The 19,415-nt window shown below is 33.1% G+C and overlaps 1 protein-coding gene across 1 annotated transcript in view; it reads right to left on the bottom strand.

The window, feature by feature from the left end:
• LOC140432858 (T-box transcription factor TBX20-like) overlaps positions 1-19,415 on the bottom strand; it is a 185,727-nt gene that overhangs the window by 62,395 nt on the left and 103,917 nt on the right. Inside the window, exon 3 of the mRNA XM_072520998.1 lies at positions 10,691-10,964. Within this exon, the coding sequence (XP_072377099.1) occupies positions 10,691-10,964 (274 nt within the window). The remainder of the gene's footprint in view (positions 1-10,690; positions 10,965-19,415) is intronic.

Genomic DNA, 19,415 nt, shown 5'->3' with positions numbered 1-19,415 from the left:
TCTAGAGATATATTTATGAAATGTGTGTTATTTATTGAGATTTTATTTTTGAAGGTGACAGTTGTGAGACAATGAATGAGACTAGATGTACAAATTGTGTGGGTGTGCAATTCTATCAACTTGTAATTATCAAATTTCTTTGATAAAGTTCTGTTGTAATATGTGGCAAATGGTTGTAAAGTCCAATATTTAAATTTAAAAGTTAAAATTGAGGACACTTTAAAACACACAGAAAACACTTAAAAAAGGGGGGGACGAAACAGACAATAAATTTAAAAAAGGGGGAGGATTTGGAAGCACTACATATCTTACTTGGAGACAATGAGTTTTTTTTATGGCAATAAGAGACTAAAAAGAGAAATACGAATTTAACCTTTGATGTGTATTTACCGATCCCGTCTACTGAGTTACTAAAGAAATCTATTATATTCAGCAAGAAAATTATACAACCATCTCCCTTTGCAACTTAAATCTGCAACTTCTTTCCTTTAGTTCCGTAACTTATTCAGTAAAAGAATACTCAGAATAAATAAGAAATTACAGTACCTTTATGTACAAGTAACTAAAGTATTTTTATATATATTTGGGTATCACATGCAGTAACTTAAACTGATTAGTTCGTAAGATTTTATTATGCAATTTGCAATTTATTTAAATTTTGCAATAGATTATATCTTTTATTTTGTGGTATTGACGATTTATGTAATTTCAGTAAATTTTAAATTGTTATTGTTATTTTTCTAACTTTTTGTAAGCTTTGTCCATAAAATTGTACGATTTTCAATGACAATAAAGCATATTTCTATTCTATTCTATTATGATAACATAAAGTCACCAGAAATAAATTGGCATTCAAAAAATTAAGCCATTTGTTTAATCCATGATAAATATATTCAATTTTTTAGTCTAATACGCTAGTATCGTAGTAGCATTGATTATAAACCACCCACCCATGGGTGATTTATAACCAATGGAGTAGTATGAGAGTGTCTAATGTAATTTTAATTCTACCCTCTTAATCCACTCTTATATTCCTCAAAATCTTAGTTCTTACCTTGTTAAAGGTATATGTCGAACATAATAGGGACTGTACTGTATACCTGTCTAACTCTGGCTTGTAATTTGAAAATTTTCGAGTATAGATTGTAATATATGTATAATATTTAATCTACTTTTTGATTTGCTTGGCTACTTTTAAGATAATCTGTTTTAAAAAACGATTTTTCTTTAAGAACTACTAAAGTAACACTGAACATAAGTAAAAGAATGACAAATATAAAGACAATATATTACTAAATCCCAAATATTGTAAACTGATCCCAAAAAAACAATTTATACAACATGAACGAATTCAACGTTAACATAATGATCATGATTTTAAAGTAATATGACAAATTTACATTAACAACCACATTTTGATTTGTATTTCTTAACAAATCTTCTAGGTGCCTGTTATCTCCTTGCGATAACAAATACGCTGATATCCTGTTACCGTCAGGTCCGTTTTCCATGGGGTCTTGTTCCGCTGGAGGTGCAGGAGCAGCTCGACCATTGATACTGAATCTATTTCTATTCATATTGAAATGTTGGAGATATATTGTAATATAACAAATGAAGAACTTTGTTAGAATGTTATCCAATTTTTCCAAAACTTGGAACTTCCACGTGAGCTGGAATTGACTTTAAACGTTAAAGGTTCAGTTTGAGTACTCTGTGAGCACTTTGGCAATGCAGTGGTTAAGGGATTTTCTTCGTCGTATGTGGCTCTTAATAGATCTTCGATTAAATCACGTCCAACGCGAGAAATGTACTCTTTCGTTTGTAAGCTGATTTCGTAGGGATCAAAAACTTTCATGCTTCTCTTCTACTTAAATTTTGACATTACTGTTCGTTTAATGTTCTGTTATTTGTCAAATTAGTAATTTACCATAGTAACGCACCAGTTTCACGCACAATAAAGGTGTTACCAAAGTACGATCTTTTGAAGTAGCTTTATTGGATTTTCTTATTGGTATTTTTAATGAAATTATTCCTATTCCGAGGCAGAGAACCATGAAATAACCACATAGTCAGAATGGAGGAGACCCGTGTCGTCAAAATAGCAAGAGATAAGTCACAAATCGGCAGAAGAAGTATCGGATGACCGCGCAAAAGGTAGAATGACAACCTTCCATCAAGGTATTAATCCACCAATGAACAAGCAGAATTACTTATAAAGAGGAAAAAGAAGAAAAAAAAGTATTGGTAATGCTAATAAGTAGACTGTACTTTTTAGTGACCGAATCCAAATGTTTACAGTTTCTCTACCTAATAACTAGCGACGTTAATGATATTGTTGCTGTCATGTCACAATAAATCTTCGAGGCTGTATCTATAGTTTATTTTTATGAACGAGAGAGTAATTAGCATAATTTTAACTGGTACCTCCGACCACTCCATGGGCGTGCTCAAGATTAATTGAAAAATTACTTTGAATAATTGTAAAAAATAAATGAATTATTTCAGTGTTATAAAGTGTTATGTGTATGTAAACAAAAGTGACCTCTTTTATCACACACTATATTAGAACTGACTGGCCTACATTAAAAAGGGTTTTAAAAAATTCACACTTTTTTTTATTTTTAAAAATTACAAAAGAGAAAAAGAGTTTTTAAAACCGTCTAAGGTATGTTAAATAGATGAATAAAAATATTAATATAAAACTTACAGCTACTTGTTACAAATCCAAATCAGATTCAGAAGATGAACTTTCAGAACCAAGATTTATAATAACTGGCTCGATCATTTTATCAGTAATATTGTCCAGCTTCCACATTTTTTCCTCTTCTTTAATAGTGTGATTTATTGCCTTTTCCCAGTTTTCAGGTTTTACATTATTTACGGCCTCCAAAAACAACTGTTTAACATCATGAATTTTAAAAGTGGTATTTTTTCTTGAAACTTCACTCTTTATCTGTGCCCATACCAGTTCAATCGGGTTTAATTCACAATGATATGGTGGGGATCTAAGTACTGTCATTCCACGATTTTTGGCAATTTCATCAATTTCGTATTTTTTAAATTTTTCTTTCTGAAGGGCACACAACGAATAAAGTTCCTTTCTTATAGATCCGGGATGGTACGTAATATTTTTTGAACTCAGCCAATTCTGCAAGTCTTTTTTTAACCACTTGGTTGTGGGCAGTCCTTCTATAAGTCTGGAGTGATAACTTGCATTATCCATTACTATTACACAGTTCTTAGGAAGATGATCTATCATTTGTTCGAACCATTCTTGAAAGACATCAGCGTTCATGTCTTCATGGTAGTCACCGGTACGAGTTGATTCAAAAGTTAATAAACCACCTTCAACAAAACCGTCTGAACTGCCAATGTGTACTATTATCAGCCTGCGTCCCTTTCCTGATGTGGGTTTAAACCAGTAGATAAGTTATTTACAAAAGCGTGCCTTTGACTTGTAACAGTCTCATCCTGCCAAAATTTATTTGGTGTATGACCCTCGTTGATCCATGTTTCATCAAGATAAAATATTTTTCTTTTTTGGTTTCTCATTTCCTTTATGGTTCTTAGAAAATGTCTTCTCCATATGACAATATCGCTTCTTTCTAATAAAATAGACTTTCTGGGATTCTTTTTTCAGCGGAAGCCTATTTCTTTTAAAAGTTTCCATAACGTACTTCGACTCATTTCTGGGTAATCCTTATCATCTCGAACTGAGACAAGAACTTTATCCAATGTTGGAAATTCTTGTCTAAAGAAGAATTCATGCACTTTCCGTCGAAGTCCTTCTTTAAAATGATATTCTATTTGAAATTTTGGTTTCCCTGGAGCATTACGTGGCATTTGAAAACTACCACATTTCTCTTCTTTAATAACTCTGTAAATCGTAGATTTCGCAACACCAAGTGTACTGCTAACTAACTCAACGGTCTCATCAACACTTTCACATAAACATTTGTCTGTAAATGATTTAAAACAATTAAAGATTAATGTTTTTTCATTAACTTATAGAGGACCAATTTTTCGGCGTTTACACGGCACTTCCAAATTTTCCATAACACTAGTATACACAATAAACTGCACCTTGCAACTGAAGTACCTACTTTTAGTGAACTGTTAAGAATTTTGAATACGCCACTTGGACCTTCCTACAAAATGGAAAAACCCACTATCACATTTTCTGTAGAATAAGTTTAGAAGGTAATTATCTAGTCAATTACTGTCGTAGATTCCTGGAATTAAAGAATTAAATGTTTGATTGTTGAAACCCTTACTTCGTGGAATGCACTCATTTCAGATAAAATAAAACGTTTTATTTTATCTAAAGAATTAAATTTTATTTTGCAAATAGGCAAAGAATTAAACTTTATTTTGCAAATAGATAAAATAAAACGTTTTATTTTATCTAAAGAATTAAACTTTATTTTGCAAATAGGTAGGTACTTATTAAACTTTTATTGGTTATATATAACCAATAAAATAAACATCTTACATTTCTTGCAAATTCATTAGTACCTGTTAACCTCCATCACTCCGACACTGGCAACCTTATTTAGGGATTAGTAACTCTCACAATTATTGTATTCTATTCTGCTCCAACCTTTATACCTGGTGGTCATACTCAATTTAAAATTGTTTTCCTATATACTTCTGTAAACTTGTTGACAAATATCTGTTTTTCATTGAGTCACCCGTATCAACAGTTTAGGGATTTGCATACATAATTTATTGTTTTATTACTCTTTCATACATAAAAATACACTATAGCAAGGCATTGTCTACACTTCAATAGGTGTTACATGTTCTGAAGATCACCGCATTCGCAAAGTGAGTCATGTGCGAAGATTTTACCTGATTTTCTTTGTCTTGATAGCCTTTCTTGACAAGTCTTCCCTTTATCTTAGTCTAGACTGTTTGTGTAACGTTATTCCACGTAGGGTGTCTATCGTCGAACTCTTGTTTGAATTCTATGCAACGAAACTTCCAGTTCTGTGAAGACACTGAAGAGGTGCAGATTTCATGCACTCCGTAATTATTCGGCTATCTTGTATGTACAGATAATATATGTTTTACACCGGGTACCGGCATGTATAGATAATATTCCAATACTGCTGATTTCGGTACAAGCGATCCTTGATTGCTTGGTTAGAACTATACCTGGTGTAGTTATGTCTTTGGCAGTATTTTAAATAATAGTATACATTAAACAAAAAAAGTATTCAGTAAATATAAAGTATAGCGAGAAAAGATTAAACAAGAAACAAAAATTTAATGAGTGTAGTATGGTTAACCCACAGTTGCAATGGAAGCATAATTCACTGTAAGTTTTTTTATCCTTTTTATATTCTGCTCCAACTAATTCAGATATAAAGCTTAATATTTTCTGATGGTGATAAAATAGAAGAAGCATATATTTGGGTACTAGCAGACCATGCTAGCAGACCACCCGGAAGATGCTCAAATGCTGGTATGAAAGTTCAACTTTGAAATCATAAATTAGGCTACAACTTTGAAAAAACAAGACATTGTCTTAAAATAAGAAGAAAAAGAATTAAAAGACGTTTCCAAATGATAAGCAATATTTAATATCAAGTGATACAAATGATCGAAAATCCTTAAAAGTAATTTTATGTTGGGCCAGTTACTTAATTCTGTCGCTCCTTATAAAGTAAAACAATTTATTTGACATTTCGCAATTAAAAATCTTTTTAAAATTGTCCAAAAACTAAATGTTATGTGACTGACACACGGTGCTCAATTTTGCACCGTATTTTCTTCGTACATTAATAACGAAAAGATAATCTGCTTCCTAAATCCAGATGTCAAAAATGAAATTTATAGGATTTAATGGCCTCACCAACAACCCATTTTATCCGTATCACAAAGTCTGAATTATAACGTGGATGCATTTTCCGTTTGTCATTAATGTACAAGGTGTATCTTTTGTAAAACTAATAAAACGCTGTCGGCTGGGCAGTTTTGATGAATGAATTAAAGTGGTAGTGCATAATTGTTTAAGTCAGCCGGTACAATTTCGTTCTCTTTCACGTAAATTAGGCAGTAAATGTAATAATCTGACAGGTCGAGCTGATTTGAATTATAAATACAACACTAAAAATTGCTGCTATTTGAATTTTCTTTAAATTCATTTACTCATTCACGACATCTGTTTCGATGACAAGGCATGTTTTTCTAGTGAATATTTCAAGAGGGTGGACTTAATTAAATGCATTAATTAACACATATCACAATAAACGCTCTTTAAAGCATCAAAGGGGTATCAAAATAGCAGGCCGGATTTGCAAAAAGTAGACATGCACGAGAACTCCTTTTAAATATGATACAAATAATCGAGAAATCAAAAGGAAATTAATATATCGTCGTACATTATCGCAAGACGTTCAAAAAACTTAAATGAAATCACTTAATTGCGGATACTAAAAAAAGTAAGAGTATCTTAACATCTCATTGTCCTTATAACTGAGGTATACGACAATATCAATGATTGAAGGCAAGAGAGGAGTAGGTCGCAAACAAATGTCGTGGCTACGGAACATAAAGAACTGAATAGGTATAAATAACACTGGCGATCTTTTGCATGCCGCAAAAGACAGACGTCTGGCTTTAAGATAATTCGCCAACGCACTATAGGTGCACGGCACTATAAGAAGAAGAAGACAACAATACCACTGGATTAGTAAATTGTTTTACACACTTTTAAATAAATTCCACATAGGACAAGGTGTCAGGCAAAGCGCTTATTGCCAGAAGATGCTTCTTGCGTTTCCAAGAAGACTTTGATCCCATATGAACTGTTTAAAATATGAGCCAAATGCTTGGCCTGGAGTTAAACGTATCAAAGACAAAAACCATGATAATAGATAGGCAACACAACAATCATCTATACATGATTGACCAGTTTGATGTAAAGATACACTAGTATCTGGGATTATTGATCACAAACACAAAGACACTACAAGTGGAGACAAAATGGAGATGTGTTCTAGCAAAATTCATACCTCCAAAGACATAAAAAAATAAGATTCAACACTAATATACTAATAAGAATCGATCGCTGAAATAATCGGGAAAGAGAACGGTAGACATTAAAATCTCCTACATGTGAAAAATCTAACAAATTTCATGGACTGATTGTAGAAGAAATAATTCGATTTTAAGAGAGCTAAAGATCAGTAAGAGGGAAGATAGATGGCCGAAGACAACAAGAAAGCTATTCGCTAAGATGGACTGACCAGATTACATAAACATGCTAAAGACCAATGGACGAATTAATAAAAATGACAAGAAACATATATATGGATATGGACCATACACGACATCCCAAATACCACTACACTGCGTTTAGGGGATCAAGACTAATGAGAAAGATCACAAGAAATCCAAGAAATCGAAATTAGAAAAAGAATGAGATTATGTTGTGTATTCTCACCACTTTTCCTAAAGTTAGAATAAAAATTAATGAATGGATGATTATGGCTATCAATAAATATTAAGAGAACTGCTTATAGTCAATTACTCGTCTTCCCATCCTCTACTGTTACCAATAACGGAGCATAAGTAATTAAATTTCTCGACCACTTCGTAACCTGCCGTTTCGTATCTCTGCTTGGTTGTTTTTGATGCTATCGATGATCATCACTTTGGATTACTGCATAATTATTTTCAAACTATATTCCGTACTCACCGTGCCTAGCCTATTCATAATTTGTTCCAGTTCTTCTGGTGATGACTCCAATATAACAGTGTCATCAGCATAACGCAGGTTTTTGATTTTTCTTCCTCCTATCGTTACTCCATCTTGCCATTCCCCAAAAACTTAACGCATAATATGTTCACTATATATATTGAATAGAATAGGGAATATTATGCATCCCTGTCGAACTCCAGATTTTAATTTGAAGTTTTTCGAAACCACATTACCTCTTAGTAACTCTTACATTAGCAGTATTATTTACATATAGTTTTTGTAATAAATAGATTAGATGTTCTGGCGTACCCATTTCTTTAAATATATGCCACATTTTATCCCATTTTACGGTATCGGAGGCCTTGGAATAGTCTACAAAGCATAATTATGTTTCTATGTTAAACTCTCGAGATTTTTCGACAATTTGACCAATATTAAGAATATGTTCTCTTTTTCCTCTACCTGGGACAAATCCACATTGTTCTTGGGGAATTTGTGGTAATAGATTTTAGTCTTTCATTGATGATGGTTAGAAGTTCCTTGCTCGCCTGTGATATCAATGCTACTGTACGGTAATTACTGCAATCTGGTTTCGCTTTCTAGTTAAATTAAATTGATTGTGAGTAAGTCTAATTTATTATTTCTTTTACCTTTTGAAATGGACTCACACAAGCAACACATTCATGATTTTCAGCAGATGTTTAAACATTGTGTTGATCCATATCGATGACAAATTGAAGGAGCCGTTCACCTTGTTCGTTTCACTTGGCTAAGCCATCCTCACCGTTTCTTGGTCAACTATTTTAGTTTTTCCTATTTTTGCATTAAAATCTCCTATTATCATCATTGGTTCTTTTTTAGGAATGTTAGAGATGGTTTCATGTATCAGGTGGTATGTTTCTTCTACTGTATCTTTTGCTGCTTCGGATGTCGCTTCAAATGATACATCGTTGTAAATACGATTAGGAGTCTTCCAAATGAGGTGTCCAGCACATATATAGCAATTGATAGTCATTCAAAAATTAAAATTGACGTGTTTTAAGGTTTTTTTGAAAGTCGTCAAAATCATACTACATAATAAGGCTACTGTGTTGTCATATGTTAAAAAATGAAGTATACATATTTACTTGTTTTCTAACGATCGTTTTAATTAACTTTTTATCTACTAGTAGCATTAAAAGTATTAATTAACCGCCAAGATTAAGTGTTTAAGATAAAAGTGTACATGTAGAACATGATTCCAAAATTAAATATCTAATAGTGGTTTTCAAGATCGCCTAAAAGCTCCCAAAGTAATCCATTAAAGCTCTCCTAACATCAAAGGACTATGACGCATATTAATCAAAAGTAACTCAAGTAGTTGACGTGAAAACATGAAAGTTTGTAACGTGACTTTTTGCCCTATGAAAATTATTTTCATGTTTCGGTTTCCCGACTACTTTTCTAATGGAGGTTGATTATAAAGCATTACATCAAGATTAACCTGGCGCGTACCTATAAACCGTATAAAAGATTGTCAATCGCCCAAATCGGGCTATTGATTTCTTGACGCACTATTAATTATCATGAAAATTTAATGTACCAAAAAGAGATTGATCCTTGTAAAAAGGTCACTACATAAACATTTTTAGGAAAATTGATTTAAATAAAAAACAACAGATAACTTTATTTACATTTGTAACGTTATAAACGTCACATGTTTGTTATTTTTGTTTATTATTTTATTCCAATTTCATTTGATTTTATTAATTTGTTCTTTTTCTCATTGCGCCGTCTCCTTTCGAAGGTTGGCGATCCAAATGGCAATTGTAGTTTTGGAAACTGCTGAGCGAAAGATCTCTGCGGATGAGCGGTCGAACCATCTCCTCAGGTCTTTCAGCCACGAGTTCTGGCGTCTTCCTACTGATCTTTTGCCCTGTACTTTTCCTTCCAGTATAACTTGAAGTAATTCATATCTTTCGCCTCTCAGCACATGATCCAAGTATTGCATTTTCCTCTCTTTGATTATTCTTAGTAATTCTTTTTGTTTACACATGCGACGAAGTACCTCAACATTAGTAACTCTTTGTACCCATGGAATCCTCAACATTCGTCTGTATATATACATCTCAAAGGCATCTATTCTTTTTTCTATTTCAGAGTCCATTGTCCATTAATTTGTTAACTTGTTGTTAACTTTTTTATTTTGCTATTTTCATTCTAAATATCTTGCCCAATAATTATTCTTCAATTTTAAATTATCTTGATTCTATTCCCATTTACTCTTGGTATATTCTTCGCATTTAGACCCCGTATCTACTCCATATAAAATGTCTATGATCTACTCCAAGTCGATACAAAATATTTGTCAGTTGGTAACTCCGATTTTCGATTTGTCATGTCAAGTTTTACTTCAATGCAGAAGTGGGAATTTTTCTGCTTTTCAATGTGCCTCCAGTAAGTTGTCTTCCTACTGATCGTCTTCCTATTGGGGAATCATCTCTTGCCGTCTTTACTAATCTATTTGTTGTCATTCGGCTTATATGATCGTTCCATTCTACTCTTCTATTTCTTACCAGTTCTTGATGTTCTCCACTCTGCATCTACGTTGTATATCTGTACTAGCTCTGGCACATAGTATCTAGCCATCAATTTTTGTACGTGTTTTCATCTCCTCTGATTCTAACATCCTTTTTGTCTTCTCTATGTCAGGTCGTGTTTCTGCCGCGTATGCCATTATTGGTGTGATGACTGTTTTGTAAATTCTGCCTTTCATTTTTTCCCGATATTTTTATTTCTCCATTCAGGCAGCCTGCGGCTCTGTTTGCTGTTCGCTCTATTGACTTGATCTTCTACTTTAACTGTGCTTCTAACCACTTTTTCCGTGGCCTTTCTCTCTTCATTTTATCCCCACAGACAAAATGTCACGATGTACTCACAAAAATTAGTACCACTTTTACAAAAAGAAAACAAAAACAAAGAAAATCTATAAAACAAACTTACCTGTCCATTTTTATCCATTTCGTTATTGGTAAGTTTGACTTTCTCGAAAGATACCACTTGTTTCCTAAGCTGCTCCCCAGAGTACGGTGAATCAGGATGGGCATACAACCTGTTAGGTGCTGGTGGATCAGCCTTTCCCGCTACCAGCCACGACGAGCGATGGTACGCATATCTGTACCGTTTGTTGTCTACTGGGACCACGTCGAGTAGTACTGCGTAACGTTGGTCCGATCGAATGCCGGTGAATGATACTCTTAACGTCGGAAACATTCTCCTGAAAGAAACAAAAAGATTTTTAAGTCTAAAGGTCAATTTTAAAGCTGAATGTTTAGGAACATAATAGATTTTTCGTTAAATTTACTGTTTTCGAATTTCCATTAAAAATTGCCAAATTAACTTGTATAGCTGAACAACTGTTTGTTCATAAGAGAAATTTGAAACTTTACAAGGAGAAGCTTATAAAGTAAAGTACTTAATTATAAACCGCTGAGTCGGAAAAGAGTTTAGAGCAAAGACTGGAATGGTGATAAAGAAATTGAAACTGAAGACTAGAATAGTAGAGACAAGCTTTTGATAAAAAAGTTTGAACACTTTATGACAAGATCAGAGTCTCTAGAATGTCTTTTTAAAGATTCATTACAACAAGTAAGATGATAACTGTAGATGATAAAATAATTGTTAAACTTAATGGTATTAGTATCTAGTATTGGTAGTACAGAGTAATATGGAAATAGAAGGAGATGCAGGCAGCAGTGTTATAGCGAGATACATGAATTAAAAGCCGGCGAGTGATGTGTTGAATTCATTAGAAAATATATATTAGGGAAAGGCTTAGATTGGCTCCAACTGACGCCAAAATGAGTGCGCAACGGTTAATATAGTTAGAGTATGTTCAACATTGAATTCAAAGAAGAATTCCTAAATTGCATGTTTTTAGAAGCGAGTTAGAAAGACCAAAAAAGCTTTGGTAAGAGGCGTGATAATCTTCTTCTTTGTGTGCGGTGCTTGTTTTCAAGCCTTGGCTATCGTATTAACAAGCTAATAAAATGTTTCTCGGTCGGCACCTAGTTGAAACAATTCCTCGACCGTTTGTCCTGTTCATTTTCTAATGTTATGCGACTAGGACAGTTGTTTTCTTCTAACCCAGCGGTTTCCTTCGCTTTTGCCCTGAATGATCAACCGGAGTAAACAGTACTTAGATCATTTCATTACATGACCAAAGTATTGGACTTCTCTCAATTTGATGATATTGATCAATTATCTTTATTTGTGCATGGTATTTAGCCCGCCTTCATTAGATATGTGGGCCCACGGGATTCTGAGCATGCGACGCAACACCACAACTCGAACGCTTCTACTTTGGTAGGTTTTTTTATTTTTGTTGTACATGTTTCACATCCATCTAACAAAGCAGACCAGACGTAGCACTTCAATACACTTGGACGTTTGGTTAATAACAGATTTCTACTGCACAGTACAGAATGCCAGTTAATGAAGCTTTTTCGTGCGAGTTCTATTATGGTCAAAATTTTACCATCACTTTTAACCCTGCAATCAATCCAGCTAACCAGACATCTAAAGTGATCCACCTTTTTCAAGATAATAGTATCACTAGATCCCAAGTACGTAACAGATACTACAAAAACAGAAGAAACGAAGCAGAAATTATTAATAAAGCGCAAGATAAAATTGAAATTATAAAAAAAACAGTATTAATATTATGTAAATATAAAATTGAACAATGACTGTTAAAGAATATTTGTCCAAATAAGTTATAAACACTCTGTCTATTACGAAAATTTATTGCCGCAAAATGACGACCAATCAGCCACCCGTCCGTATTTTTGTCTGTTTGCTTTTCATTAGTATAGTCGAGTCATTTCTCATTAAGATGCTATTAATTACTGGCGTTTAAATGAATTTTAGTTAACGGTGTTGTTTAATAGTTTTGAATACTTAATTACAAACACATCATGGGCATACGTGTAGGGATTGAAAGGAGTTCACTTCGTATCTTAAAATTATTTATATTAGAAAATAGTCAATTTATTTTGTGCAAGTAAAGTATTATGAGCTAAATGAAAAACAGTTGCAGATGTTTTAATAGTTAAAGGTCATAAAATCGTCTTCTTTTTTATTTAAATACTTGTGGCTGTCTTTATTGCTTTGTCTATCTTTTCTTTTCAAGTCAAAAATGCCAGAAGGAAAAAAACAGCATTTCTGACGAACAGAAAATTAAGAACCATTAAGAACCAAGAAATTACAACCTAAATCTATTATATGATAAGAAAAGCAAAGAAAAATCATTGATTACACTCATAGAAGAGTCTTATCAAGAAAGAATCACCCACATCTAATAGAAGTGGATTCCTTTTCTCACAAATCAGGAGCAACACACATAATAACAAATGAAAGAACAGGTGTAAAATAATAGAAAGAACAATACTCTTGTTGAACATTATCCAGGTCTAATATAGAAAATATTCAGTGTTTAAGAAAGGGGACTACAAAAGCCCAAATAACTACCGAGAAATAAATTAGTATTAAAAGCAATAATTACTTCAACTGAACTAAAATTCTTGAAGAAACTAAAATAAATCCTAAATATTTCAGACCATTTGGGTGCCCACCGGTGTATTCTCACGTGGAAGTTTTGACCAAAAGTAACGGGTATAAGTCAATCCTGTGTCCCAGCCTTCCAACATCGAATTCGCACATTACTTATATAGGTACTGTTAACTGAATGGATTTTAAGTTTCTAAATAGGTAATAATGATTGCTTAACTCTTACTGATTATATTTCTCTTTTCGTTTCCCCATTACTGAGGATCGTGGTTTCTTCCAATATTCCTAACAATTTTTCTCTATTGGTTTCTATCTTTAACTGATCTGAGAGCTTCGTAAAATGGGTTTCCAGCTCAATTCTTGATTTGATTACACCATCTAGTTGATGTGATAGTAGATCGTCTTCTTGATCTTCACCCCGAAACGTTTCCAGAAACAATTAATCTCGAGTTAGTTAAGAATGAAAACGTTTGTCCTAAGAGCTGTCCACGCTGTGCGCAGCATTCCTCTCCAGCATCACATCTCAAAGGCATCAATTTTTTGGAGCTCGCATCCGGGAAGAATGCAAGTCTCTGTCTCGTATAGAAATATTGAGAATACAAGGGCATTCAGGTCTCATCTTGATATTATGAGAGATAGATCTGTCTTTCCAAACTTGAGTAAGGCGACTCATCGCATTTTTTGCCATATCCATTCACCTCTTAACTTCTGCTTCATAGTTACCATCGTTAGTTATACTTGACCCGAGATAGACAAAACTGTCCACTATCTGGTATTCCTGTAACATGTTAGTTAGTTGTATAGTGTGGAATCTGCCGACCACCATTATTGTTGTCTTAGCTTTATTGATTTTTAGACTAACTTTATTGCTTTCGTACTCAACTGTCATCAGTAAATCTTAAATTTGAGATTTTACACACATCCTTGTCTAACACCTCTCTCGGACTTGAATTGGTTTGAGAATTTCTGATCTAGTCGTACTGTTGCTACATTGGACTGGTACAGATTTTTAATAAGTGTCACCAGGTGCATTGGTGTGCCCATTTCTATTAAAATGGGACACAATCAAATGTCTCTTGGTAGTCAACGAAGCATATAATCATAGGTACCTGAAATTCTCTAGACTTTTCAATGAGTTGTCTCAGGTTCAGGATTTGTTCCCGTATACCTTTACCCTTTACAAACCCGGCTTGTTCCTGAGATATTTGGTAATGTAGATAGGTTTTCAATCTGTATTTGATGATGTGCAACAAGCTTCACTTGTTTTTACTTAGAATAGAAGCAATATTTAAATTTAATTAGGTCCACACTTATTTTGGACTTTATTTTAGATCTTTGGCACAACTCCTTAATGCAATTAAAAAGTTTTGAATAAAAAATGTACCAAATAGTTGACTGTATACCCTAGTATTAAATAAAAAAGCAGCATGCAAGAATAAACAAATTTTGTTTTCTTTTGCGGAAATATACCTTTACAAACCTTGTGGCACGATGGAGAAGTTTCACCAACAGAATATATGTCCGAACTTCTCGATCGACGATGTGAAATAATTCGAAGTCGAATGTTGAGAAGTAATTGATTTAATTGGTAGCTCAAAAATAATTACACTCAACGTAACTTCAAAATGACTATACGTGTTGTCTGAGGTAAGTATTCTGATCGAAGTCCAAAAAAGAGTTTAAGCCCAATTTGTAAGCACACAAATAAAACTAAAATTCATCAAAAAGGCCATCACTTTGTACCTTTTGACCGAGGTGCTTACATACATATGATATTCGCACTATGAATTATTACAACAGTATTTAGGTATCAAATATTAATCTAGTTTTGCCAGAAGGTAAATACCCTCTCAAATGAAAATATAGATATCTACTACAATTATATATGTAACATTAGTAAGTTAAGATTAATGTGAGATTACAAATTAAAGGGTTTAATTTGTAACTGAACAAAGAGAAAATCGAAAAACTGTAAATCACAACCATCTATTGGTACTCAAGCTTTGGGTCTACTCTTTATATTACATAGATAAACCCTGAGTATATAAAATTTACTTCAAAATCCGCTACGCCTATGGTTAAAACCGGAAGTTGATGTAAAAAACCGGCCCAGCGTAGTGGAAACCAAATTAGTGATTAGCAATCTGTACTTATAGTTGTTAAGTCATTTTCTCAAAGATCTGCATAATCATCATCGACTTATGCATTTTTACCACCTTATTAAGGCTGAAAGTCATTTTGTTAATGGGACCTATCGAAAGAGCCAGTCATTCCTATTGTTTTCATTCCACGAATATGTGATTTATATCGTTTGTGATGTCTTTTTACTGTTCTGTTTTGGAATTTTCGAGACCTATAATTATTTGGAAATAATAAAGCTTTTTTGTTTTATAAAAAGCATTTAGAGTAATTTGTGTCTAAATAAATGTATTGCTTTTAGTTCTCTTTGGTTTTTATTCATCTGATTAAGAACCTACTAAATTAATGTTAAATAAAACGCTATAAACGTATAAATACACCATTTTGCATTTTTTTTAAATGGAATCACGTGGCAAGTAATACAGCACTTATTTTATTGAAAGTTGTTGTGTTACCAAGGTTCTTAGATTTTTATGAGATTCTATAACGCCGTTTTAAAAGGGTTAGTTGAATGTTTAATGGACATAACTTGAAAAAATATGTAAACTACACCTAATAATTTGATAGTGTGCAGATTTTATAAAAAATGCTTGATTATGTCAATATATTTTTCCAGTTTCCCACATTCTGGGATGTTCTTTAGAGACATCTGTCAAACATATGCCTTTTTTTTGAAAACTATGGATCTACTCCTGCGATTAACGAACGTTTTGTATTTAATCTAAGCGAGTATACTAGGTGCTAGATAAAACTGATATTTATTAAAGTTTGAGCTTCCTGAATATCTAGCCGTTCAACACGTCAATGTACATTTATAATGGTTATGGAGTCGTTTTTCATGACATTTGACAGTCTTTTTTTCTTCTTTGATAAGTTTTATGTTGAGTTCGCGATATCTTTCTTTCCCATTTAGGTAGAGGATCAATTATTAAACTCTACTAATTTCTTTTTGGCGAAGTAATATTGTATTAGCATTATCTTCTCAAACAGTTTGGAGACAATTCGTGATGAAATTCGTATAATTGTACTATGCAACCAGAACTCAAAAGCTTTTATTTTCTTAATATCATTTTTTTAGTGTCCACGATTCCATGTCGTAGTACATCATTGATAGTACATATCATCTCATAAGCTATATCTTTATTCTAGACTAGACTTAAATCTCCACTTTATATTACCTGTTTCATTTTCATAAATGTACTCAGGGCCTTTTTAATTCTGATCTTTATTTTTTTGGAGTTTGGACAACTTCGTTGAAAAGAGTACCTAAACAATTGTACTTTGTCACTTTCTTATTCAGCTGATTATGTATTATGTATGTATATATTTTTAGTATTCCGGACTGCTTTTATTACAAGCAATAATTTTGATTTGTTTGTGTTTAATGAGAGACCATACACTTCAGAAACTTTCACACGTACATTAAGCGCATGTAGATTTGAAGCGACTCGGCTATCAGTACTGTGTCGTCTGCATACTTCAGACTGTTACTTGGGCTTTCAAAATTGCACAAAATTGCACAAATCCACAATTTTAAATAATTTTTTATCAGTAAAATATGAAAATAGCAAATAGGTATCTTAGCTTAGTTCCTAAAATATTTATAAATCTGAGTTTCATGGTTCACAAAATAGTTGGAGGGATAGATTTTAAACTCGAATTGTATGGATACGAGAATAACCATATTTGGATTCATCAAATTTATCATGACTTTCTTCTTCTTTCTTTTCTGTTGAACTTAAAATACTTAACAGCTCCTGCATTCAAAGGAAGCTTAAACTGTTGTATTATTTCAATCTTGAAATATTTTATCCAGATTTTTTCCAGATATTGTGCATTGTGATTTTTTAGAGATAATACTTTATGAGTAGCTACGTTAAATAGATAAAAAATTATTTTGTGTTCTGCATCTGTATAATGGTCTATAACAAGTACTAGTGCTTTTTAAGTCGTTAATATCTTCTATGTTTTTATGTTAAGACTTTTGGACACTTTCTGTTTAGTTTGGGTATAGTTTGGCCATTCTAATAGTGCAATCCGATAATGAACTGTCCGAGATCTTCACAGTTGGACAAGAAGTTTAACAGGGATGCATACTATTATTAGTTTTTAACATATACCCTAAAATCCCTGGATGAATCAAAAGATTCAGATATGCAGATAACACCATATTACTGGCAGATATTGTACAGGTAGTGCTCCAAAGAACGATGGATAACGTTTTAGAAATATGTTACAAATGGGGCCTAAAACCAAATTGTAAGAAAACAAAAATAATCATCATTAAGTAAAACTCCAACATAAACGCACAAATTACAATGAAGAATACACAGTTAGAAAGACGAAAAAATATGCTACTAGAGCTGCATTAAGGATACCTGGGATCAGAGCTACGAAATAAGAAGTCATACTGAAAAAAAGCAGAAACTCCTGTAATGGACTTGGGAAGATTCTCTGCAAATTATCTTTAAGTATCAATATACGCATAACCATTCTTAGATATTACCTCTTTTGTATGGTGCAGATTAATAAACTCTTACTACAGTTAATTCCGTAGATTGACGACAAAATTCGACGGATACCAGTCGAAAGAACTAGCTGGTTTTAGAAAGGGATTCAGCACAAGTGACCATTTACTAAGTATGAAAATACTTATAGAACGAGCAAATGAATACCACATTCCTTTATATATAGCGTTCATAGATTTCGAAAAGGCTTTCGACAGTGTCGAACATTGGGCAGTGAAAAGTTCTATGATTAACAGCAGAATTGACCACAGATATACGGAACTAATAGCCAATATATATAAGGAAGCCAAAATAACAATTAAAGTATATGAAGGAACAAAATCAATACAAATAAATAGAGGCGTTAGACAGGGTGACACAATATCACCGAAACTTTTCAATCAGGCTCTTGGAGATATTTTTAAAAGATCAGAATGGGAGAAAAAGGTATAAAAATCTGTGGACAACGCTTGAACCATCTAAGGTACGCTGATGACATCGCATTGATGACCGATAAAAAAGAAGAATTATTTGAAATGATAAAAGAACTGGACGTAGAAGCTGGAAAGATATGCCTTAATCTGAATTGCAGCAAGACCAAAATCATAACAAATACAGATGAAGACATCACAATGAGGATTGGACAAGATGAAATAGAACAAGTTCAGGATTATATATATCTGGGTCAAACTATAAAACTTAACAAAGAAAACCAAACAGCAGAAATTAAAAGACGAGTTAGACTGGCATGGGCGGCATTTGGCAAACTGAACTACATTCTTAAAAACAAAAGATATCAACAGCATCTTAAGACCAAAGTATACAATCAATGCGTACTACCTGTTCTCACATGTGGTTCCCAAACGTGGACATTTACGAAAGTAAACATGGACAAAATCATAAAAACCCAAAGAGCAATGGAAAGACAAATGTTGCATATAAGACTAATGGATAAAAAGAGAAACCAGTGGATAAGAGGGAAAACAAAAGTGAGGGATGTTAGACAAGAAGTTGCAAAATTGAAATGGAGATTTGCCGGACACAATATAAGACAAAAAGAAGACCGATGGAACAAAATTCTTATAAGTTGGAGACCGTGGGAATATAGCAGAATATCGAAGAAGAGTAAGGTCCCAAATGAGATGGGCAGATAATATCAAGAAGTACGTGGGCTCTAGGTGAATGACTGTAGCGACAGACAGAGAAGAATGGAAAAGGATTGGGGAGGTCTATGTTCAAAGATGGACCGAAGAAGGCTAATTAAATAGATAGATAGACAGTTAATTATGCAAGGCAAGATTAAAAGCAAGAGACGCCCTGGACGCAGATGTATATCCTAACATCAAATCTTGGGAAATTTACTGGTCTAATGTCAACTGATCTATTTTAAGCTGCTGTAAATAGTCATCGCCAACATCATAAGAAAATAGGCAACTTTAGAAAAAGATTCTAAATTATATTTTGACTGTGTCTTTCGATTTTTCAATTTATTGCACTATTATACCATGAGAACC

This window comes from Diabrotica undecimpunctata, chromosome 1 (assembly GCF_040954645.1).
Source record: "Diabrotica undecimpunctata isolate CICGRU chromosome 1, icDiaUnde3, whole genome shotgun sequence".
In the NCBI taxonomy this organism is placed as follows: domain Eukaryota; kingdom Metazoa; phylum Arthropoda; class Insecta; order Coleoptera; family Chrysomelidae; genus Diabrotica; species Diabrotica undecimpunctata.
This window is presented reverse-complemented; position numbering and strand designations above follow the sequence as displayed.